The sequence below is a fragment of the Xiphophorus hellerii genome, chromosome 16 (genome assembly GCF_003331165.1).
Source record: "Xiphophorus hellerii strain 12219 chromosome 16, Xiphophorus_hellerii-4.1, whole genome shotgun sequence".
In the NCBI taxonomy this organism is placed as follows: Eukaryota; Metazoa; Chordata; class Actinopteri; order Cyprinodontiformes; family Poeciliidae; genus Xiphophorus; species Xiphophorus hellerii.
The window spans coordinates 3,974,126-4,000,572 of NC_045687.1; the positions used below are offsets into that span (position 1 = coordinate 3,974,126).

Here is a 26,447-nt window from a genome sequence, read left to right on the forward strand (position 1 = left end):
AGAAACAATGCTAATGTTCTTCAGCAAAAGGAAAAATAAAATGCCTCCTCCAGAGGTCGCACCATACAAGCTCCTGATGTCTGGAGTGAATCTTTGTGCTGAGGACAATCACCTCTGTAGAAATGGGATACACTCTGGACCGGAATGGAATTTTTTCTCCTTAATGTACGACTTTTGGAAATCAGAAAATATTCCAGTTTTTCTTGCAAACATGCAAAATTAATGCCAAAATCTCTGAGTTGTTTGGTGGAAATTTTCTCCTTGGTTGCCATGCAGGGGTTGCTCAACAGTATTATAAGCCTGGCGGGCTGCTAGGCTTATAATACTGTTGAGGAATATTATAATATTCGTTTGTGTATTTATTTTAGGTTTTTTCAATGTTTTCCCTTTTTTAAGGCTTTATAGTTGGTGGTTAGATATTGTTAATAATGTCTTCCTACAACACATAATGACCTAAACTGCATTCACACTGCAACCTGAAGTGACACAAATCCGTTTTTTTTCTTTTTTTTGCTTTAATGCGACCTATACTTGATCTTTTCATGACAGTCTGAACAACACAGATCAGATTTTTTCCTCACTTGGAAATCTGATACGTATCCAATCTTTCCAATGTGACCTGAACGTCATTGATATTCAACAAACCTCACTAATCTAGGGGGAAGAAAAGTAATAACCATGGCGAACGACAATGAGGATTAAGTTGTTAGAGTGCTGGCTCCGGTTGGACAACAACCTCAGAATCATAAAATATACTCCACCGTTAGCATCCACATTTACTTATGCAAACACTGAGGACTACTTCTTCTTCTTCTAGTTTTTTACGGCGGTTGGTAAACACTGAGTACACTCTCTGTGTGTGATGTTACTGCGCCCTCTACTGCGCATGCGGGAGACTTTCAGGTCGTTTGCAGTTCACACTGGAGAACACATACAGCATATATTGGAAACATGCAAAAATAAAACATCTGATTTCACAAAAAATCATAATTGGGTCACTTTAGGCTGCGGTGTGAACGTAGCCTTAGTGATATTTTCAAACTTCCTGTCAACTTTAAATGTTTTTTAACTAAAAAACACAGCAGGACGCTGGATGACTGCTGCAGCGCCCCGACCAACCACCAGGGGAAACTATGACATGTTTTTTCTAATCTGTAAAGAACCTCAATCAATATATCAGACATTAAGTTTTGGCTTTATTTGTAGTAACTTTAATAAATAACAGCTCCTATCATCCTCTTATTGAAACTTAATATAATAGAGTTTTCATTGACTTTACAGTTACATGTCAGCATCTCTAGCATGTCAGCATCTGCTGTGCTTCTCTTGTTATGAATGAACAACATATAAATCAGTAAGTGACTTTATATATATATATATATATATATATATATATATATATGTATCAGCTATACCATACTGTAACCACATGCCGATAATCCCATCATGCACCAAAATAGTCCCAGCCCACTCCATCTGTTCAGGCCGCTCGTTTCCTCGTTTCCATCCAGGCTGCTCCTCCGTCCTGATCCCTCTCTGATCAGTTAGTTTTCCCTCCTAATCACATTTCCTCCTCTGAGATCTTTTTCATTCACTCTATTAAGTGTGTGATTCTGTCTATGAGCTGAGAGAGACACTCTGTCTCTGCCATAGCTGCGTTATTCTTGCCCCCTTTTTGTCCATTTCTGCTGCAGCGGCTCAAATCTGAAACTCTCTCAAGCAGCGACTGAATTTATTTCATGTTCTCAGTGAAACGTTTAATTTTCATTCTAAAAATGTAATTGGAAGAAGGATTAAGTTCATTATTGAGCTGAGGTCAAACCACACTGCAAAAACACAATCTTATCAAGTAACTTTTTGTCTATTTCTAGTGCAAATATCTTATTAAAATAGCAAAATTAACTTACAAATATTTTTTCAGCAAGAAATAGGAGCTTGTTTTATGTAAATAATTCCTTAATATTGGTGAAAAAGTACAAATTCCACTGGCAAAATTATAGATGAAATAATCTATATGTAATCTGCCAGTGGAACTAAAACGTCTTTATTAATATTAAGGAATTATTTGCTTAAATCAGGATCCTATTTTTTGCTGAAAAGTTACTTTTAAGTTAGATTTGTCTTATTTTAAGTAAATCTTTGTTTGAAACCAGTTTGTACTTTATTCAGAAATTTTACTCAAGTAAGAGTAGTAAAAAGTAGAGGATAGTAAAAATATTTCTTTCCAAAATGTTACTCAAGTAAATGTAACTAGTTACTACCCAACTCTGGTTCTGACTTTTAATTTTCTATTTGAACAAATAAATTAGTTTTTAACTGAATTCAATTTGAATTAAAACCAGAATACTGAGGAAAACAGTCAGAATATTCCAAAAAATATTAATAATATAAATTCAGACGAATGTGATTATTAAATTATTTAAGTATATTTTAAAAAATGAATCAATATGGATGAATGCTGCTTTACTCAACACTACTGTGTCTGTCTGTAAGCTAATTAACTTGTTTCACATTTGGAACATTAAACCAATAACTTTGATGTATTTTATTGGAATTTTAAGTGATAAATATAACTCTTGAAAAAAAGGCTTGCAACTGCATTACCTTCTATTCAATCAGATACCCTTAAATAAAACCCGGTACAATGAACTGTTTTCAGAAGTCAGAAAAAGGCACTTCTGCCGATTGCCGATCTTTTAAAAAGCCTAACCTGCCAATTTTGTTTTTGTCTGAAATGTTGCTCAATGTAGGAAGAAAGCTGCTGAACTGGCCACACTGGGGTGACTATTGTTATCTGTAAACGTGCAGACATGATGTGGTGGGCCGGTCTGTCAGTCTCACAGGAGAGCAGAGGACTGTGGCTGATTTTTAGACCTTTGCCAAGGTGGATAATATCGGCTTTGCATGTAAAAATCAGCAGATCACCGATCTCCCAAAATTAAGGAAATCGGCATCGATAAATCAGCTGGCCAATAAATCGGTGCACCCCTAAAAGCATAACATCCTGTGTCGTTTTCCTTCCACTTTTCACACCAAAATGTGCTGATCCCAATAAAACTCCCAATAAATCCCAATAAAACACTGACAAAGTAAAGCAAAAACAATCCTTTTAAATAATCTGACTGAAAAACAACAAAAACTACATGATGCGTCCCTGACTGACAGAATGAGAACACAAACTAATCCGTTGTGTTTTCTTACTGACCAGCAGACCTCCATCTGCATCATACGTTATTCAGCAAGATGACACAATGAAGCAGATCTGTGTGTTGATGCATTCGGTGCTTGGTGAGTGTAACTCACAGGCTGCCACGTGCCTCACAGTGTGAACAAACACTGACAGAAACAGCTTCCGAATATACAACGAGCTGGCCGCTGCAAGGGGAATGTTGCACTTATAATCAGTCTGTTTGTTTTAGCGGCTGCATCACATCCAAACGGCGTAACTCTGACTCAGCCTCTGCTGCTGTCGTCGGCACCGAGTGGCATCAGCTGATCCAACCAACTGGATAAGTCTTCTCGACCAAACGGGAGTTTAAAAAAAGTCTGTGTCACTTTGCTAAACAGATCTTTCAGTCCCAGGGCTGCTGAGTTTCCACTGGGTTTCTGGTAGGGACAGGAATCGAGAACCAGAAGTTGTTCTCAGTAGTTCTTGCTTAATGATTCCGCTTATCGGTTCCCGTAATGCGTGACATAGTTCCATGACGACGTACACGCTCCGTATTTTTGCTTTTGAAAATACCCAATATGGCGTCGCGGCAGAAGCGTTCCAAAATATGTTTGTATTTCACAAAAAAGATGAAACTAGAGTCGGCTGGAACATGCTCAGAACTTTAATCACAATAAAAGCAGGAAATACCTCCAACTTCCTCAAATCGGTTGCACAGCCTGCAACTGATTTGTACGAATGTAAAGTGTTTGATAAGTTGCTTAGCAACACGGTGACTCTGGAGGGGGCGGAGCTTCGAGTGCCGCTGCTGTGAATGTCCCGGTTAGCGGTCAACTCCTCCACATCCTGGTTATTATGTTAATGTTAGTACTGAATGAATAATCTCCATCTTATATTAACATTTACAGTCATATTCAGTAAATTAGAATATATTTTCACACGAGTGTTTATTAAATTAAAATCACACTGTTGATGTGCAGAAAGTTGCAATTCCTGTTAAAATGTTAATTTTATGGAAGGATTTTCATTGTTTAAACAAGTTTTAATTTAGTTTGAATTAAAGAGTTTATTTCCTAACTCAATGAAAATCGATAACAGAAGGAAACAAGCGCACCAAGTACAACACTTTCATCCTATTGGCTGAGAGGTTGCTAGGCGACGGTGTATTTTTTGTTCCAGAAGCAAGCAGAGACTAAGTGTGAGCGTGAGAAGTTTTGAGTACAAGCATTACAAAAGTTTTGAGAAGAAAGACATAAAGTCCTGCTTTCAAAATAAAAATGTAAGCAAAAGTATTAAAAGTTTTTAGAACAAAAGACATAAAATCCTGCTTTCAGACTGAAAATGTGTGCTCTTGGATTATGGCAGAAAAATTCCCCCATAGACAAGCAATTGCCCCACAATACGGTGGATTGGAGGAACTTTAGCAAGGAAAATATTATCAAGACTCGTATCAACGAAGACTGAACCAAAGCTGCTTCAACAATGACTTTTAAAAAGAGTGGGAAAATGTTTGAGAACCACTTCCTGCTCTAAATGGATTGTTTTTTATTAAGTTTAATTTTCTGAAGCTCTCAAGTCAAACACAACCTCAGCTACACTCCATGTTTGAAAAAGTTTTAGCTTCAAAAATTGGGGAATAGCAAACAAATCCACATCTGTCTTTACATTTAGAAGACACAACCACTGACCAGGGAGTAGAATCACAAAAACACTCTACTCAAGAGTAGAGCTAATTCAATATATTGTTAATTAAGTAAAAGTTAAAAGTAGCCATCCAAGAAATCACTTGAGTAAAAAAGTATTTGGTGAAAAGTCTACTCAATTACTGAGTAACTGGTTGAAACATTAATCATTTAATATTTAAAAATTACATCATCAAAATATAAAGTTACATGGAAAGTTTGGTAATTTGGAGACCAAAATGAAAATAATTCATATAAATTATGAAACAACAAATTCAGGCAAAAGAAACATTTTTCCAAGTCAGTTTCTTTCGATATAAAACGTATAAAACTACAACAAAAACTGCAGGTGTGTGTCTGTGTCTGGTGATTTTTTTTTGGTTAAACTTGTTTGTTACTCAATGTATCCAGAATTTTATGCAAGAGTAGCTATACAGCATAATAAAATTACTCGTGTAAAGGAAAACTTTACATTCCAGGCCAAAAAGTATTTTGAGTGGTTTCTAGTGCAAATATCTTACTAAACTTGAAATGAGACAAAACTAATTTATAAGTAACGTATGCAAAATACAAGAGCTTTGTTTTAAGTCAATAATTTAACATTGATGAAAAAGTACTAGTTCCATTTGCAAATTATTCCACTTAGATTATTTCCATATTGTAAGTGAAAAAAATCTACCAATGCAACTAGTACTTTTTCATCAATATCAAGGAATTATTGACACAAAAGAAGTTCCTATATTACACAGAAATAAGTTAGTTTTGTAATACTTCAAAAAAAAAAGAGAAGATAATTGCAGTACAAACAAGATAAAAAGAACTTGGTATTATTTTGTATTTTTGCAGTGTAGTAATTTTTTTTTTTTTTTAATTCCAAAAAGTTACTCAAGTAAAAGTAACTAGTTAGTACCAAACTCTCAACGGGACATAATGTTTTAATTTTGTAAAAGCAAACAAAGATTGGACAGTTTTGGCCTGAGCAGGCTTCCATAGAGAAGTCAGAAAGATGCTGGAACTTGTCACGCATGCCGCATCGCTAAAACTCCCTCACTGAAAGCTGGAGACGTCACACACACACACACGAAAACAACACACCACGCATCAAACCAGACCCAAGTTTCAGGTGTTGCATGTTCCTCTGTGACATGAGAGCAGCTGGAGAAATTACCTTAAAATTTCTTTTTAAAAAATCATCTTTTTTATTTTTTTTTGCAGGATGGTAGCAAATGCGGCACACACACTTTGGTTCAGCACTGACATAAACAAACACGCAATCAGGCAGCACATCAGTAACAGCAGCAGGCATCAGCCAGTGCAGCACCGCCAGAGGACATTTGTTCAGAGCGGCGCGCGAGAAACGCGACACACTCTCACATGTTGGCGGAGCGAATCACACGGAACGGCCGGATCAAACATCTGTCTGCGCGCACGCTCTGCAACATCTGCCGATCCGGTCGATGTTGCACCGCCGCCGTTTCTACATGCATGCATCCCCCCTCTTCCTCTTCCTCTTCCTCCAGCTGCTGGAGGAAGAGGAAGAGGAGGCATGAAAAGCCATGGCAGGTACCTGTAAATGAACCAGACGCTCCTGTTCACAGGGCCCAGCGACGGCCAGGAAGAAGAGAGGGAGAGGGAGAGGGAGACATCCTCCTCGCCGCATGCCCCCATCGCCATTTCCTCCCCTCCCTCTCCTCCTCCTCCTTCTCCTGGTCCTTCTCCTTCTCGTCTTCCAGCGAGACAGCGGCGAGCGCGAGCGGTGAGAGAGGAGGAGGAGGACGAGAGGAGGAAGAGGAGAAGAGAGAGACAGAGGAAGGGAAAGGGAGAGGGCCAAGCTCTCCCAGCCCCTTCATACTTAAGACGGAGAGGAGGAGGAGGAATCGGAGAGACTGAGGGATTGAGATGGTTAGCTGCGACTGCGGCACAGAGAGAGAGGAAAGAGGAGGAGAAAGAGGAGGAGAGGAAGACGGTGGCTTAAAGAAGTAGAAGAGATACAGAGATGGTTCAGAGGGGTTTCCAGCACCACTCATTCAGAGCACACCTCAGCCTCCTCTTTTTCAAGCTCACAAACAATTTGACGTGATTTCCAATTCACTGGAGATCCATCATCCATCGGCTTCTACACCCAGAGGTGGAGTTAGGGCTGGACCTCATCGTATACCATTACGTCTGTCGCCATAATTGTTTTTAGAAGTTATTCTGATGAAAGATTGTTGCTTTAAGGCCATTTTAAAGTAATATAAAATTGCTTTAAATTTTATATTAAAAATTTTATATAATTTTTCTTTTATGTTCTTTTAATGACATAAAAGATCAAATTCTGAAAGGTAAATAAACTTTAAATTCTAATTAACATTTAACACTGGTGCTTTTATCATCCAGTTTTTGGTAGAAAGATAAATAAATTTTTATCCTGTGATTAATTGGTGAACTGTTTGTTCTGTTAGGTCTACATGTCACTTGATTTATCGCGATAGTCTCTCATCAGAATAATAATTTTGATTAAACATCATCACTATAATTCCAATTAATGATGTCAAAAGTCCCCAAAACTGTCCGTATTCTCAGGATTGTTAGCTTTGCTATTTTATCCACTGTTTTCAATGACAGTATCAATAAATAGAAAAATAAACGTGGAACTTAGGGAGACAAATCACTTCTTTATGAGGCTGGTAGTACAAATGGGAATGTTTTTTTAGAATTGCTGTCATGCAGCCACAGTCATATGGTTATACAAAAAAGAAGCAGCAAATATCGGCATGTTTACTGTTATCGTGATAAAACTTTAAGTCCATATTCCCCAACCCTAATGTCACCAGCGACACCTACTGGTAATTTATTGGGACTGTATTAATCGTAACTAAACCCCAAATCAGCTGTCTTTTGCTGTCTTTGCTTATTTAGGGATCTATTAGGGCTAGACAACATGGCTGAAAAACGTGTCAAGATATCAGCGTTTCATATCAGTTGATGGATAATTATTGATTAGTTTTTTGTTTTTAGATATCTGTTTTATCCACAGTTTTCACTCCACGCCGTTGTTTTTTTTATTTTTAAGCAGTCATGAGGAAGTGGAGAAACCGTAAACTGCTGCTGTGCAAGTTACTCAACAGGTCGTTGCTAGGTAACCAAAGAATGACTGAGTTGCTAGGTAACTAAAAGAGAGCGGGTGAGTTGGTTGATTCCACCAACCTAGCTTAGCAAGCAGTGAGAGAGTCGGCTAAAGTCTTTCCTCTGAAATATGCTATACAAATAAAATTTAATTGATTGATTGAGTGATTGAATTAGCAAAACAAATGATCATTAGCTGCAGCCCTAGCTTCCACCAGACAGCTGAAGATGAAGTCAGGTTTTATTGAAAGGATTATTTGAACACTACGGATGAGAGACGTTCACATAATCACAGAAATTTGGAGAATTTTTTAAAGCTAATAGAAAAAAGCTAAAGAAAAATAGATTGAACAAAGTTTTAAAGAACAGTTTTTGGTTGGTAACCTCTAATCTCTTTGTTGTACTCAAACAACATGAACTACTTCCTGCTGCCTGATGTAAACAAAGCATGAGTGAGGCACTGCAGAGGCTTTGGATGCAGATGGGAGACGAGTGGCACTCACATCATCTCTCCGTCGCTTCCTTCCACGTACGTTTAACCCGTCCTCCGTCAACTCACCCTCCCTCCCTCCATTTTCCCTCCGTTCCTGTCATCCTCTCGCTTCCCTCCTGTCTTCAACCGCGGCTCTCGCCCGCTCTCCTCTCACGCCTCTGCCGTTTTGTTTTCCTCCACACTCGGCGCCGCTGTGATTGAGCGAAATGGGGAAAGCTGGGCTGGGTGGAGCGAATGTTGACAGAAGGTCCACAGGATCACATGTTTGTGTTCGCACATGGTGTTCGCTAAACGGATCCGTTGTAAGAGGATCCAGTCTTTAACCATTTACACACAACAGTCCAGAAAGATTAATCTTTCATTGTCAGGACTGCTTTTAAACATCCATTATAAAAGTATGAAGTCCTGAATTTAGTCCAGAACTGTCCAGGAACCACAGATGATTTAGTTTTATACAGTTTGAGCTGAACTTCCTGTAAAGGTTTTGCCTTCAGAGGTCTGCAGGTTGAAATGAATCTCTGCAGAATGAAATACTAAAGTTCACAATGAACTTATAGTAGATATTACTGCAACGGCCAGGCTTTGAATATAGAACCTGGGAGGAAGGGAAAAACTTATGGGACAGACAGACGGACGGACGGATGGATGGACAAACTTATGGATGGATGGATGGATGGATGGATGGATGGATGGACGGACAAACTTATGGATGGATGGATGGATGGATGGATGGATGGATGGACGGACGGACGGACGGATGGATGGACGAACGGATGGATGGATGAAGGGATGATGGATGGACACATGGACGGACGGACGGATGAACTTATGGACAGATGGACGGACGGATGGATGGATGGACAGAAGGAGTTTCTAGATGTCTAGTCAAATCCTTCCATCAGAACAAACTGAGGTTCAGAACCGAAACGATTTTTTTCACTCATCAATATTTTCCCGACAGCAACTCCAGCCTCCACAGAGAAACTTTCCTGAAAATAATCCCAATCCCCAAAAGCCACAGTCTGCTTCAATCCCAGCTCCTCTCTCTCCTCTGCCTCTCGATCGCCCTCCGCTGTCTGACCTCCAGATGGAGACACCGCAGGCGAAGCGAGGGTGATAGAAAGAAAATTAAAAAGTGCAAGGGGGTTCGGAGTGCAGCGATGACTAGAGCGCGAGGGCGGGAAGCAGAAACGGTCCGGAGATTCAGCCAAACATGAACGGATGAACGGATGAAAAGAAAGATAGGTGAAACGATAAAAGTGGGCGGATCTGAGTCAGCCTTAAAGTCCAAAAGAACTCCATCGATGAATGTGTGAATGACGCGTGCGTTCAAACATACATGTGTAAATCTGCAGGTTGTTGATGTTAATATATTAGAGTTTTAAAGTGAGTGATAGGAGGAAAATAACAGCTGAATGATGAAAATATGAATAATACATAAAGTATGATCAGTAATTACAGGATTTCTGCTCAGTGATTAATTGCATGTTGACAACACAAGATAAATTCAATCAGGTCACAACAGCAGGACATAATTATGAAAAGCGGCAAAACTACGGTGCAACTCATAAATCAGGGGTGTCCAAAGTGTGGCCCGGGGACCATTTGTGGCCCTCTGAAGGATTTTGTACAACTCCCAACCATAATCAGGGTTTCTGTATGTTTCACCGAGTCAAATTAAAAGGAGACCTAATGTGAAAAATTCACATTTTGTATGTTTTTCCATGCGAGTCTAAACTACTTTTAAAAACAGCAAAATCACCCGATGGATGGACAAATAATCAGCCGGCTGATTATTTGTCCATCAGAAAACACCCGGCTCTTTTGTAGTGTTGTTTCAAAAACCTCCTCATTGTTAAGTCACATTTGATGGCCCGTCGCCTAGCAACTCAAACTGAGCTCCAGCATGTTTGGTCAGCTGGTTTTACTGCTATATGCAATGTACAATGGCTGCTGGAAAAGACAAGTGTTTTGTTGTTGACTTACCATCAAGAAACCACTTGCCGCAATCTTGTTCATTGTGCATTAGGCTCCACTTTTGCTTTTCAGAGCTGCACGGTTGTATAATTGCACATCTGTTGGCCAGGTGTGGCCAGCAACAGCTTATTCTGATGTGAAGTGACAAGACGCCCTAAAACAGCTCATTCTGAACTGATCAAACTAAAATCTCATTATTTAAGAATAATTTTGTGCAAATAATGTCATGAACAGGTTTTGGTTAGCAAAAATGATTTTTCAAGTTGTGAATTTGGACCTCATGGCAAACAGTTTGGACACCACTGACTTAAATGCTTTTAACCTGATCATCCTGGATATTAGTTTCAGAAATAGGCAACAGATTCTAGATTAGAAACTCATTTTTTGATGAAAGAGAAGATGGAATAGTTAAAATGATTTTATATACAGAGTTTTTTTCATACCGTTGTGATATCACATGTGATTGTAAAACATAAAACCTACAAAAAAATAAATAAATAAATATTCGAATTACCTAACCAGGTTTTCATAAACATTGGTCTTGAGCAAAATTTGATTTATTTTCCTCTTGATTAGAAGACAAAATATATCCATGCAAATCAACAAAAAGCAAGCAATCAAATTATATTTTCTCTTTAACAAAGTACTGAAAATACTCTAGACAGTCATCCTTGACTTTCAGCGGCAACTGAAACTTAATTTTCTGGAAAAGCAGCTTCCGTAATACGGCAGTTTTCAATTATTTTTACAGACATGAAGGAGAAAAACAGCTTTTTGTTCCTACCTTGGAGCATCAAAGCTGTCATATGATCCCACAGTGTAATGGCGGAACAACCTTTTGGCTCGTTCTCCACGACTCTCTGAAACATAAAATGATTTGATTAAAAAAAAAATCTAAACACCTGCTTTCAGCGGGGGGTATTTTTTTTGATTTATCTAATTTACTAAATAGCTTCAAGTCATATATTTAGTTTGAATCTAATGCTAACCAAGAAATTAGCCTTGGCTTCGAGCAAAATATTTAGCTTAAATCCATTATCTTGAAGCTAAAAAGCTTGTTTGCTAACTAAATATTAAGCTTTGCCTAAATGTTTAGCTTGAAATAAAAAATTTGCTTTACATATTTAGGTTTAAGGCTAAATATCTAGCATCAAGCTAAATATTTAGCTAGAAAAAATAAAAAGTCTAAAACACTAAAGCCTCTGCAGGGAATCTTTACCATCAGATTTCAGAATGGGACAATTTTATTTTAGCCATAGCTAATTTACCAATTAGCTCCAAGCGAGATGTTCAACTAGCTTGAAGCAAAATATTTAGCTTGAATCTAATTACCTTGTAGCTAAAAAGTTTGTTTTTTAATTACATAATTAGCAATAAGCTAAATATTTAGCTTGAATGTAGTTATTTTGTTAAGCTAAATTAGCATAAACTGGCTAACAAAGCTAATTTAGCTTTATTAAGCTAAATTAGCCATAGCTAGCATAAATTGTTTTGTTTAAATAAAACAATTTAAAAGACAGCTGTAATTGTGAAATTAATCTAATCAAACATTTCTCTTAGTGTTGGGCTAAACAATATTCAATATTTTTACTCGTGTTTGTTCACCTGATCGGTTGTCCTGACTTCGAAGCACCACTTCCTCCACACAGTCGGAGGGGAACCATCCCGTGCGACCTCTGACTGTCCCCTCCCAGTAGCCGCCCTCGCCGACACTCAACACTAGGAGGAAAAAAGTCAGCAGGTCAAATACAGAAAACCCAACAGACACAAACTAGTCTCTAGCTAGTCTCCCACACAGAAAACAAGAACAGAAATGAAAAGACATCCAGGGTTATGCAGACAGAAAATTAAAAAACACACAGACGGACATGCAAACTCCCTACATACTCACCAAGACATACATACCTGGCGACACTTTAGACTCACTGACAAACACACAAATATTCATACCTGCAGACATTAGATATAAACATATATGGAGACCTTACACTCTCATTAAAGACTGTTCAACAAACTCATGTTTACCCAGAAAACAGGACATATTCCCCCTAAATTAGCTTAGTTGAATCAAAACTCCTTTATCGCTCTCCCTTTCCTCCATTGCCAGCAAAAGTATTCCCACCCTTTTCGCTTTTGGCTACATTAAAGGTAAAGCTGCAAACATTAGGGCTACTAGCTTCTTATATTTAGAGACATTTTCCTTTATGAAATAGCTTCATACTGAGATTTGCTAAATATTTATCTTGAAATTAAAGAAATGTTTGCTAACTAAATATTTAACTTGAATCTATTTATCTTGAAGCTAAAAAGTTTTGTTTCCTAACTGAATATTTATTTTGAATGTATTTGTCTTGATGCAAAAAATTTTGTTTGCCAACTAAATATTTAGCTGTCAGCTAAAAATGTATTTTGCCAATATTTAGCTTCAATCTATTTGTCTTGATGCTAAAAATGTTGAAGTTAAAATTTTATTTGCTAACTAAATATTTATAAAATTTGTTTGATAACTAAATATTTAGCTTCAATCTATGTGTCTTTATGCTAAACATTTTGTTTAACAAAATCTGTAGTTTATAGCTAACTATTTATTTTGAAGATAAAAAAATTATTTGCTAACTAAATATTTAGCTTCAAGCTAAACAAATGTTTGCTAACCTTTTCGTTTCAGTCCAAATTTTTAAAATTTGTATTCATAAAAATAATATGGTGCTAGTGTCACTTATTAAAATTAATAAGTAAAACTCGATGTCAGTGATTGTGACGAAGTAAAATTCAGAGGGTGTGAATATTTCTTCAAGGCATTGTAGCCGCTTCATTCCTACCTTTTTAATCCCACATCCCTGCCCTCTTCAGTGAATTTGTGATCATAACAGACGAGATGCAAAACCACAAACTCCAAAATGGAGGTTCGTGATCAGGAAGTGATGTCACACTGTGGAAGAGCTTCACCTTTGACCCTGTCTCCTTTACTGAAGCTTATCTCGCGCTCGCCCTGAGCGGAGTGGGACCGCGTTGCTACAAAGACTCGTCCTGGGACGGCGCTGTAGAGGCGTCTGCGCTGGCCTGCGGTTTGTATGGTGGTGGTGGAGGTTGGGGGAGGCCTAGTCAAAGTCAGGAGAGGATTAAGGGGAGGTTTAACAAACATACAGGTGTTTAAATGTATCACTTAAACTGGTTTGGTTTAAACAAATAAGAATCTGTAGTAAACTTTACTTGAGCATTTTAAGAGTTTATACGTCTTATTTTATTCGCTAATATCTAAATTGTTACTACATTTGTCCAACTCTATCAAATAACTTCTTTTTGAACAGCAAAAACACAAAATCTGACCAAGTATTTTTTATAGTTTCTACTGCAAATATCTTAGTACACTTTAATTAAGACAAAACTAACTTACAATTAACTTTTCAGCAACATATAAGAATGTTTTTTAAGTAAATAATCTTTAATATTGATAATCTGCCAGATTATTTCACTTATAATACAGAAATATGTTTTGTTATAAGCAAACTAATCTGACAGTGGAACTAGTACATTGTTCATCAATATTAAGAAATTATTGACTTAAATATGTTCTTATATGTTGTTGAAAAGTTACTAGTAAGTTATTATTTTGTCTTATTTAGGAGTGTTTGATGAATGTTTGGTTTAAACAAGCTTATTTTTCATTTAGTTAAGTTACTCAGTGAGTATTCAGAACTTTTACTCCAGTAAGAGTAGCAATACTTTAGAAAAATATTACTCAAGTGCAAGTGAAAAGTACAGTAAAGTAAAAATACTCCTAAAAGTACAGTGTTTTTGTCAATATTTACGAATTATTGACTTGAAAAAGCTCCAATATTTTGCTGAAAAGTAACTTGTGCCTCCTTCATCTCTCATCCTCCATTCTTTCCTTCTCTAAAATTCATCTCTAACTTCCTAAAACCGAACCGTCACTTTTGAGTTTTTATCTCAGTTTGGACTCCCAATAAAACTTCATCAATCTCCTGCAGTTTCCAATATTCTCCTCCATAAATCTTTTCACTCAAGTCATCGTCGGTACAAATCAGAGTCAGGTTTAGTTTCCTGCTCGTCCTCAGCAGGACAGTTTTCAGCTCACCCCCGTCTCTGGCTCTGCCGGCTCCGGTCCTCCTTGTCTCCGATCCGTCCGCGGGACGGGGACCGCGTCCTCGCTCCTCTGGGGCTGCTGGAGCTCCGCAGGGTTCCTGTGTGTTTATACCCCTGAGACAAACAGCAAAATGAAAGGGAAGGAAAGAAAAAGGGGGTAAATATAATTAATATGCTTACTCTTAATATAGATCTATGTTTTACTATTACTGAAGCAAATATTTTCTAAATCTGCCTGAATTTATGTTATTTAGATCTACAAATATTCAATTTCTTTAGATTTTTCTACTTTCTCATCTTTATTTTCTTTGCAATGTTTCAAAAAACATTGCATATTACAGATTACAAACATCAAGCAACCCAGTGTTGTACATTAATGAGGTCTAGTTATTTTTTATTTTTTACTTTCTCTTTTTCTGTACGTATGTCGGTTATAGTGATTTAAATGTTTAAAAAAAGAAATTGGAGAAGTTATGTAAGTTTTGCAAAATGCATGTATTGTGAATAACTATAATCTCCTGATAAACAAATAATAATAATAATAATAATAAAAAAAAGAGATCTAAAGTTGAACTTATTGCTCGACTAATGATGAATTTGTCGATCAATAAGTGGCCGTTTCCTCAAAAAACTGAGTTTTCTCTTGTTTCAAGATGGCCGACCATATTTCCATAACATAAAGGGCAAAAAAATTTAAATATGGAGATTCTACAAGGAGAAACACATCAATGTATCTTAATTTTTGTCAGTGTGAAATAATGACTGAATAATAATTAAAAAAAACATTGTAGTTTTGTCACATTATCAAATTTAGCCATATTTTTAAAAAATGTGATAAAAGAGGAAGCTTGTAGGTTGCTGAATAGAAAAATAACTAATAAATAAAAATAATAAAATATGTGAATCGATTTCAAAAATTTAAAATCTTCGATTTCTAAATGTCATAAATTTCAGTGTTTTCTTCTAGAAAATCTCTTAATCTCAAAATTTCTTAGTTTTTCGGCAGAAATTTACTTTTTTCTTCTAAAATATTTCTGAGATTAATGTCAAACTGAGTTTTTCATCAGAAATACTCTTTTTTATTTTTGTAATGTGCCATTGTAGCGTAGGCGCTGAATCTCCCTGATCAGCGATCGATACCTGCACAGAAACGATGTTGGTGCTCGGCGCGTTGGGAACAGCCATCCAGTCCGGCAGATTCATGCTGCTGTCGCTGTTGGCCCGCAGAAACGGGTGGGGGTGGGGCACAGCCAGCGTCCGGGTGCTCTCTCTCCTCTGGGGGGCGTACTTTGGAGACTCCACAAAGGGAACTAGGAGATAAACATCCAGCAGATCGTCACTCTCATGATCCACAGATTTCTGCAGTTACGGTGATGATCGATCGAAGGATGAATTTCTTTCTTTAAGTCAGAACTTCTTTCCTAACATTTTTGTTCTCCATTTATTTGCTGCACAATCAGATGAGTTCAACAAGATGAAGGACAGAACAAAATCTAAGAGGAAAAACAGACAAAATCCAAAACACCACAACCAAAAACCTTCAAAACATGCGAGGAAGATCATAAAGTAGAATATTACAATAAAGTCTTGCTGCATGGAAGCAAATTAAAGATTTCATCATCATAAACAGATGTTATGCAGCACTTACCCACGTCTGTATCCCGGTGGTTTTTTATAATCTCCCCCAATTCAAAATGCCCGGACACAACAGCCACCTGACCAAAGCAATAAGCAAATAAAACATGACGTATGTAAAAAAAACAAACAAAAACAAAACATTTTTACTGCCAAACTGTCAGAAAACAAATGCATTTTGAAAACATTAAACTCAGAACAGCAGTTGACCCTGATTATCCACAGTTTCAAATAATTTTTTTTAATTTGATTTTTGAAATAAAATGCAGTTTGATAAGGTGAAATATTTTTTCTGCATCGCTGCTCAACACACGACTGTCTGGCGTTTTCTAATCAGCCAATCAGGTAGCACCATTTATTTCCTTGTTGACTTTAAACTTTAGATAATTTATTGATAACATTTTATTATTATTATTTAGGACAGAAATTAAAATTAGATATAACTGAGCTAATATTTTATCATTATTATCAGCCAGGAATATTAAGGTAAATAAAAACATGGATTTCCTCCAAAAAATACATCTGTAGATATTTATTTAATTGGTAATTTAAATAAAACTGTGAAGAAAAAAACACTGAATAATTTTTTTATATACTTATTTTAATGTGCCAGTAATGTATCAGAAACACACACATTTAAATGTTAAATGAATAAATAACACTGACAATTATTAAGTGGTAAAATTAAATATTTCAAGCTTAATTACTTAATGTTTCCAGTTTCTCTGTTCATCATAAAACAATTTAAACTGTTCATAAGGCTCATCAAATACACCCTAAACTCCACTTAAATATCTTACATACATTTATTATGATGTAATGTTTGCATTTCCAGATTTATTTAAATTAGCCTTTATGTATGTGAATATTATTTAGAATTATTTATTATGTTAAACTGATTTATCATGAAAAAATAAAAACATCATGCTTGATACAGACATAATGAATAACAAATGAATCTATTATTTAAGTTTATTTAATGAACTGCAGTAATATTTAGAATAAATATGCATAACAAAAATTTTTTTTAATTAAAGCAAACTATAACCAAACTAAACTGATTGGGAATCATTGGATTTTTTTGTTTATCTCTTTTTTCCTTTTCTGCATTAATAGATTTGTTGGTCAGATATCACCCAGCACCTTCATGTCACATAATGGTTAAAAGTTAATATAGGAACTTTTCCCGGTTTTAAACCTTCCTGCTAATGAACAGTTCATTAGCTGGTGAACTGTTCATTCATTTCCAGTTCACCTGGAACGGAGTCTGGCCGCTGTTGTTCTTCATGTCTTTACTGGCTCCACGGTACAGCAGGATTCGTGCACAGCTTTCCTAAAACAAACATGGCAGGTCTGATTAAAATTCAGGCTGAGAAATACATTTATAATTCACAAAAAGAACAAGGAATAAAACATTCAGGAACATTTAAATGAAATTTGTTTAATTTTTCACACAAATAACATGAAATTTGTCTATATACTAAACAGCTTCATATGTTGCTTTGTTTCTGAACTGAACACTTTTATTTCTTTTAACTGAACACTATTTTATTTTCTTAATCGAATGTTTATTTTAAACCTGAATACCGTTTTGTTTTTTTACATTAAACCCTGTTTTGTATTTTTTTTACCTCAACATTGTTTTTTGTTTATTTTACCTGAACACTGTTTTGTGTTTTTACCTGAGCAGTTTTGTGTTTTTACTGAGTACCTTGTTGTATAAAGCACAGATGTGCAAGGCAGTGTTTCCAGAAGCGTTCTGGGAGGAGGAATCCGCCCCGTAGAAGAGCAGGTGCTCCAGATGCTGCGAGTTCCCGTTTTGGCAGGCCTGCCCGTCGTCAGGATCGGGAAACAGAACCAGAGGAAACACCAAGAGGAGGAAGTCAAAAACACAGAAAACAGGAACAGTTGTAATCTGCATGTTGGAGTATCTTTATGTTAGTTCTGATTTGTTCATTTTACAAACTATTTATTTTTGGACAATAATTTCCAGCTGGAAGGAATTTTCTCTTTTGTATTGTTTTACATTCAGTCTGATATGACGAGTAACCGTGTTAATGAGGCGTTGATTTCACACAAACAGACATTTGAGGAGGAGCGGCAAAAGCAAAGGAGGAGGATTAGCAGAGCTTGCTAATAGTTGATGGTGTCATCCAGGAGACGTCAATGTAGAATACTGAGCTGTTAAAATGTCATGATGGTCGTGAATGACCTGTACATCAGTCTGCAGGCAGAAGCCTTTTCAGATTCACTGTGGGACTGACTGCTACTGGAGATTCTTCTCAACCAAAAACAACAACATCCAGAACGAGTCTCTGGAGAAACGAGTAAGAATGACAGATAGGTTCCCAGACGGATGGAAGGATGAGTGAACGAATGGATGGATGAACTTATGAACGAACGGATGGATGAACTTATGAATGAATGGACGAACGAACGAACGAACTATTGAAGTTAAGAACAAGTGAGTGGATGGATGTATGAATGAGCAAAATAGAACTGAGGAACACTTACACTTTGAGGAATGAACTTATGAAAGAATGGATAGAAGGATGAGTGGACAAATGAATGGATGAACCGGAGTGGATAGATGAACTTACAGATGGATGGATGAATGGATGGATGGATGAATGAATTTATGAACATATGGATAATGATGAGGACGATGCTGATGAAGATGGCGTCTACCTTTCTGCCTCTGCTTCCTGTCGTTCCCTGATCAGTGCGGACGGATGGTTGGAATGAAGGATGAAGGTGGAGGAAAGATGGAGACAAACTGGAACACAGAGCAGATCTGAACTCAAACGTCTCAGTTTCCTTCCAGACTCCAAATGGAGCCGATAAACTCCTTCTGTTCTGGTCCGGGTCGCCTGACCGCACCTGATGCGTCTCGTCCCAGCCGTTTTCGTCCCTGATGCCCAGCTTGGCGCGGTGGTACAGCAGCGTTTCACAGCAGGAGGTGTCGCCCCCTGTTAGCACAGTGTGGTAGAGCGGGGTCAGCCCCCGCCGGTCCTTGTAGTCTGGAGATGCACCCAGAGAGAGCAGGACCTGCAGGAAGAGACGAGGGAGCTCATGATGATGATGTAACACGACGCTTGGAAAAAGATAAAAACAAGAGCATGTAGCTTCAGTTTGGGTCTAAAAGGTTCTTAAAAACAGGCAACTTGATTCTGAATCATGTGGGCAAGTGTGGATTTTTATCATGAGGAACAAATGAGGATAAATCTTGTTTCTGACGCTTTGGAAGTGAAAACTTGTCTCTTCTGTTTGGGGTGAAATTTGTAAAGTTACACTGTAACAAATTAACAGCAGTATTATGAATTATTTAGCCTGAAAAAACAAGTGTTCATATTTTCATCATGTTATTCATACATTTATAATGTCAGAGCTCCAAATTACAAAACTTAGTTCACAAGATAAATATTAAACTTGTAAACTAAAACCTTAGTTCCCATCCAAATGTTTGAAAATAAAATGTTTAGTTTGGAAATTATGTTTATTTTGCAAACTAAATATTTAGCAAAAAAACAAGTATTTAGCTTGCTAACTAAATATTTAAGCTGCTAGCTAAATATTTAGGTAGCAAAGTTAATACTTACCTTCTGTGGTAAATATTAAGCTGGGAAGCTAAATATTTGGTATGAAAAATAAATAGTTTGTTTTGCAAACTATTTAGTTCCAAAGTAAATTATTATTTTCCAAATTAATTTATTTAATTTTCAAACCAAATATTTAGCAAGCAAGCCAAATATTTAGCTTGCTAACAAACAGTTAGCAAATAAGCTATATATTTTGTTTGTGAACTAGAACTGAAAGCTAAATATAGTTTTCAAACCAAATATTTAGCTTTCACATTAAATATTTAGTCAGTAAGCTAAATAGTTAGCTAACAACCTGAGTAAGCTATATATTTAGCTTAATTGCTAAGTATATTGTTAAATAGCAAAATGATTTAGCTTTCTAACTAAATATTTAATTTATTTATATGTTTTGTTTATTTTAAGCATTTAATTAAATGCTTAGTTCTTAAATATTTAGGATGTGAATTAAATATTTAGTCTGGAACGCTAACAGTTCTAAATGCATGAATAACATGTTGACAATAAATCAGAATTGTTTTTATTTTTTACAGTGTAACTGCACCATGCCTCTGTGACGTGGCCGTTTGCTGAGAGCAGGATGGAGACGTTGTGAGTGTTTACCAGCAGGGCTGTATGGCGGTGGCCTCGAACAGCCTTGTGAAGCGGCGTGAGTCCGTCTTTGGCACGGAAGTCGATGTGAGCGCCTCCGTCCACCAGGACCCGGATGGCCTCTCCTCCACCTGGCTCGCACTGCACTGCCAGCGACAGAGGAGTCTCTGAACACAACACAGGAGGCGCATCCAGTCACAGGAGCCGAATCAACCTGTTGGCTTAAACTTTAAGGATTTCAATCAGGATGATCTAAACATGCTGCCAAGAAGCAGGATAAAAGTAAGTTGTACTGTCCTGTAAAGGCAATAAATGTTTCTATTCTTTCTCCCTTTTTGTTTTTCTTTTCCTTTTTCACAGCAATAAATGTCGAACTTTAATAGGAGGACGAATCGATCACATTCATTCATTAACAAACAGGCCAGCAGCAGAAGCAGATGGCTGAAACCTGATTTTCTGAGTTTGTTGTTCAACAGGAATGACTGGTGATGGATGGACGGATATATGGATGGATGGATGGATGGATGAAATAATAATGAATGGATGGATGAACTTATTTAATGACGGATAGATGGATGGACATATGAACGGATGGATAGATTGATATATTTTACAGGAACACTTACACTTTGAGGAACAAAAACATTTAAAGTACTTCCAGCAGAAATGTGGTTGTCATGGTAACAGTAAGTTTCAAGTGTTGCTATCAGGTAAGCAGGAAAATTCTGAATCTTTGTCTTTGCTCATCTTCTGTGGATCTCGGGTAAAAATCTAATAGCTGGCGTGTATTAACTAGACTTCTTCAGGTGTTTCTCCTTCAGAACATTTTCTTCTTCTTCTTCTTCCCTTCGATGGAAATGAGGCGCCTCCACCACCAACCAGACTGAAACCGACAGAAATTAATTATCTCTAATTAAAGACTCTCATTCTGTGGCATCTGGATGTCACGAGTAGGTAGAGTAAAACATTTTTATCCGTCAGTCCCTCACTAAGCTCCGTGCTGGACTTTAAGAACAGCTCTGAATCGCTTCATTATGACTCTCTGCTGCCCCCACGTGTCCAGCAGCGGCAGCACGTCTCACACCCCTGATTACAGGCTTTGACTCCCGTTCCTGGAGCGACTCCGAGCAACACGCCTCGGCTGTAAATGAGCCGTCTGCCGCGGCCCTTAAACACCAGCAGGATCCGGGAAAAGCCACCAGTTTGCGAACCGGCCTGGCTCTGATGTCCAACTAACTGTGGGGACAACAGCCGACAGAGACGAGGGCAGAAAACAGGAGGTTTTATTTCTGCTTGGAAACACTCTAAAGGTTGAGATTTAACAGCTGAGGCGTCAGGTCACATAGGTGCTTAAATCTATTCGCAGCTTTAAGACATTTTGAATTTTTAAAAAGGTACAACTGCAGCTTGTGGCTCTCAAAAATGTAAAATTTTTATGTTAAAACATCCCACATTAGGTATCATTAAGTCATCATTAATGAGTTAATCTAAAGTTAATTACTCTTAGCAATCAACTATTAACTAATAAGCGTAATTTTCTTAAAAACCTTAAGTTTTCTCTTTTCATATGCTGCATTAAAAAAACACTTTAAATTTGAACATTTCTGTGTGTCGACTGAGTGAAATACTGAGTAAATAAATAGAAAATTATGGTTTTCTCACCTTTTTAAACTTAACCAGTCCTCTAAATTAGTCGTGCTTAATGGCGTCTTAATGCAAATGTCTTTTTATATCATGTTACCATATTTCTGAGTTATCCACTCCGCTTTTCTGTCATCACATCCTCCCGCGCTATGAAGGTGATAACTTAAAGAGCTTGTCGAGTGTTTTAATTCACAAAAGAACCGCAAAAGTTCTTTTTTTAATTAAAAAGGATTCGGTTTGGACCGTTACACTTTGCTACACAGAGAAGGCTCCGCCATCTTTGTTTCTGTAGCTCCGGTAAAGGAAGACTACCATCGGCGCCATCTGCTGGACGGAGGCCAAACTACAACATTGAAAGAAGGTTTTAATGACTGTTATTAGTTAATCGATTGGAACTAATTTCAATCTAATAAACCATTAATCGACAATAAATCATATTCCAAATGTATCCTGTACAATTAAATTAAAAGTGAAACAACTGTGAACACAATAAATATTTTTAAAAAGTGGAATAATCAGGTTGAATAACAACTAATCCTTCATTGAAGCAGCTTTCTATTTAACTTCAGAACTCAGCCTCTTTTGGCAGGAGCTCAAAATGTTTCCTGCCACCACGTTTCACTTTGGGTGCGGTGTTTTATTGTTGCGTCTGTGGTAAGCCTACTTTTTGAAAATGCAGCACAAAACAACTATTTTTTTTGTTTTGTCTGATTGTAAACATTTTCTCCCACAAGGTGAATGATCTGGGTGCTTCATTTAAAAAATTGCTTCAGTTTGCAGACTATAGCTTCCAAACAGAAGCAGATTACTAAAAAATGTTACTTCCCGGATGCAATATTTTGAAGGGCAGACTATTTACAGCACCATGCATTAAATTACTGCTTTCCAATAATAAATCTGGGTACTTGGGATGCCACAACTGATAATTCAGGGTTTCTGTAGGTCTTACCAACTCAAATTTAACTCTGTTAAACCATTATAAATGACATTTAATATCTGCTTCACGACAAAAATGCACAAAAAGAAACAACGCCAAATAGCGGCTAATTAAGTATGACAGCAGCTAGTTAGCAGTAGCCTCAACCGCCAAAAAACACAGAAACCAAAGAAGATGGTGACTCAAACTTTTGTCTGAAAAAACTCCTGTGAGGAAAGAAAAAAACAAAAAACTGACGATCCAGGATTGAATAGTCCTGCCAAACCATTAAAAACCCCTTTGGTTAACGTGTTTAAGGCTAACTTTCATTCTGTTAAATGAATTCAAGACATTTTAAGGCCTTATTTAGATATATGAATTTAAAACATTTTAAGGAAGAATTGTGGACACATTATGATTAAAAGTAAAAAAAAATAATGGTTAGAAAAATTGTAAATATGTCGCCTCTGCCACATTAAACACTCTTGGCGGCTAACCCCACCTCTTTCTCTCTAGATCGGCTGTCGCTACATCCAGTGTAACTGTTAGAAAGACGAAGTAAACATCTGCTGTGCAGCTCTCCTCACCACCAGTGTCAGGATCCTGGTAGTTTGGATCCAGGCCCTTGTCTATGAACTTGGCCATCTTGTCCACAGCGCTGGTTTGGATGTAATCCATGAATTTCTTCAGACTCGCCTGAATTAGCAGAGGGAGTGTTAAAACTGTCAGATCTGATGTCCGGTTCTGATATCAGAGGTGAGAAATAAAGGATTTCTTACCTTGGTGTGCAGCTTGGCCAGTTGCTTCTCATCCAGATTGGTCTGTTTGTAAACCCTGGTTTTATAGCGGAACTAAACCGGCGACAGAAACAGAAAAAAAAGCAAACAGGAGAGCCTCTGTTAGCATTAGCATTTTTACCACTGTCCAACTTTTGATACACAAAAATGGGGAGCACAAACTTATTGTAAAGCCAATTTTTTAATTTATTGCCTATGTAAGATAAAAAATATAAAAGAAACTGCCTCCACTGTGCATAATGTAAATATCAGAACATTTGAATAGTTCAGCTCTACTTATTTATAAAGTCAGTATTCAAATTACATTTTGAATGATACAAATCAAAACTAGCCCCAAAGACAACTGCAGTCACTGTTTTTCAGATGTGCTCAGATGAACAACATGAAGCATTATTGATACAAAATGAAAGAATAAATTATAATTTGCTTGGGGATTTCACAGTTTTTAAAGAAGTTCACGATAAATATTTATTTATTCATCTTAAAATATAAAATCTATCAGTTTTTCTCAAGTCACTTCAACAAACTGATATAAAGTTTTTTGTTGGGATGTTATTATATCTAGTTTTCCTTTTTTGGCGAGGAGGAAATTAAAATCAGAAAAGTGTGGCATGCATTTATATTAATGTAAAATACACTCATCAAACAAGATGGCTGCCCAGGGTGCGATAATGTCACTCTGAACTTTGGAAAGATAGGGAGAGCATTCTTAGAAAAAAATCCAGATTTTCCAAAAATTGAATCTTCAAAAACAAAAAATTTGATTTATTGGCCAGCTCTATAACAAACTGTGGAAAAAGTTTAAAGATGGAGGCATCTTATGTATTTCTTAAGCAGATAATTGTAGCTTCAACAGAGAAACTCTTAACTGGTTAAGAATATGCCTCATATTATGATCTTGTGTGGCAGCTCATCCTCTCCCCCGCTTGTTTGTCTGATACACTGCTGCTAGCATAGCGTGTTGTGAATGCTAGGCTACTTAGCATAGCCACTGATAGTGACAGATAAATGGTTTTTCTGTAATGGTTAGTTGTTTCTCTGCCATTAGCTCATTTATCAGCAAGTATATGAGGTTGATTGACAGCGCTAAGACCGTCCTCCTGGCTCTGATTGGTTGTTTTTGAACGGGAGCGGTTCATTTCTTCTGATGATAATAGCAGCTCCTGGAGGAAGTGGGGGAAATCAATCTTTTCAGATGTTATCTCTCTCATATTCCTCTGTCATGACATGGTGACAGTTTTAACAAACACTCCTTATATAAGCTACATACTGCAGCTTTAATCCAATCTGTTTTTGCTGTACTAAAGAACAGCAGTGACATCTTCAGGAAGCACAGCGTACGGCACATCAGGGAGAAGAAGTACCTCCAAATATGGCACCCCTTTCTCAAAGGATTGTGGGTACTCTCTGAGCGGCCTCTCCTCCTCCAGGAACTTGGCGTCGTGTCCGTCTGTGGCAGGCTGGAAGAGGCCGTAGTTCAGCACGTCTCGCAGCGATTCGGTCAGAGAGCAAAGCACCTGCTGCTTGGCCTTCCACACAGTGGCGTCGGGGTTGAACCGCAGACATTTCTGCAGGATAAACACATGAACTCAGCGTTTAAACAGAAATGTGTTTACTATCCTGATTAATCAAGACAGTGATCAATAGTTCTGCTTAATGGAAAACAATGTAGCATTGTTTTATGAATGGAAAAACTTTGAATTAATAACAAATGCATTTTATTTTAAACCTGAATCTAAACCCGACACATTTAGGATTAAATGATCTGTGAAAAAATTCTTTCCTTTCCTTACTGATAAAAGTATAACTTCACAAGATGCTCACCATTCCTCATTTTAATTTTTATATTTTTTTGTGTTGACGTTCTTGTTAAATTACTACTTCATTCTTCCATTATGATCTTATTCTTGTAATAATAAAAGAAAAATCACAGTCTGGCCCTTATAATTGGTTGTATAAAGTCAAATAAATAGAAATTAAATGTCCAAAAACCAAACATTTGATTAGCTATAGTTGTTACTATGTTGATGTTTTTATATTAAACTTTGTCACACTTACTTAGTTCCGTACAACTGAGTATTAGAAAGAATAAAGAAATAAAATTACAAGAATAAAGCCGTAATATAAAGTCAAAATAATATAAGAGTGAAATATTATGAAAATAAAGTCAAAATAATATGAGAATAAAAAATATTACAGCTTTACTTCTGTGTCCTAATAAAGTAAAGTCGGAGCGTTACGTGAATAAAGTAGTAATATGATTTATCCTTGTAATGCTACGACTTTATTCTTACATTATTTTGATCTTATTCTCGTAATTTCACAACTATTTTTGTAATTTTATGACTTGTAATGTCATTTATTTTTATTGTTTTCTCAGTGTGGCCCTAAAACTCCATTGTAGTTTCGTTCTTTGAGCTCAAGCTAAGATGTCATGCAGTTCATAAACGCAGTGACTGCAGGTTTGGTTCCAGACATCCAAAACGCCCAGCGGTTCTGGAGTTCAGTCAGCAAAATGCAGCTGAAGAGCCGCAGCTTGGTGGGCTCAGGCAGGTTCTGGACCTGCAGCCCGGCCGGTTGAGTTCTGTGTTCTGAACCGTCTCTCCCGGTCCGGTCCGGTCCAGTCCGGTCCGCCTCTGACCTTCAGGCGGCAGCGAGACGAATCTGGCCCACGCAGAGTGCAGCCAGATGCTGGGATCGCACTTTCTTCTCTCACGCAATGCTCATTT

The 26,447-nt window shown here is 37.1% G+C and overlaps 1 protein-coding gene across 3 annotated transcripts in view; it reads right to left on the minus strand.

Annotated features, from left to right (window-relative positions):
* The window catches only part of shank1 (SH3 and multiple ankyrin repeat domains 1), an 86,036-nt gene that overhangs the window by 22,379 nt on the left and 37,210 nt on the right, over window positions 1–26,447 (minus strand). For all 3 annotated transcript variants that reach the window (XM_032586787.1, XM_032586786.1, XM_032586785.1), the window contains exons 3-15: window positions 25,083–25,286; window positions 23,701–23,772; window positions 23,509–23,617; window positions 20,374–20,528; window positions 19,052–19,219; window positions 17,883–17,999; window positions 17,427–17,504; window positions 16,185–16,251; window positions 15,677–15,846; window positions 14,529–14,650; window positions 13,379–13,530; window positions 12,035–12,148; window positions 11,214–11,289 (exon numbers count right to left, since the gene is read on the minus strand). In XM_032586787.1, coding sequence (XP_032442678.1) covers window positions 11,214–11,289; window positions 12,035–12,148; window positions 13,379–13,530; window positions 14,529–14,650; window positions 15,677–15,846; window positions 16,185–16,251; window positions 17,427–17,504; window positions 17,883–17,999; window positions 19,052–19,219; window positions 20,374–20,528; window positions 23,509–23,617; window positions 23,701–23,772; window positions 25,083–25,286 — 1,604 coding nt within the window. The remainder of the gene's footprint in view (window positions 1–11,213; window positions 11,290–12,034; window positions 12,149–13,378; window positions 13,531–14,528; window positions 14,651–15,676; window positions 15,847–16,184; window positions 16,252–17,426; window positions 17,505–17,882; window positions 18,000–19,051; window positions 19,220–20,373; window positions 20,529–23,508; window positions 23,618–23,700; window positions 23,773–25,082; window positions 25,287–26,447) is intronic.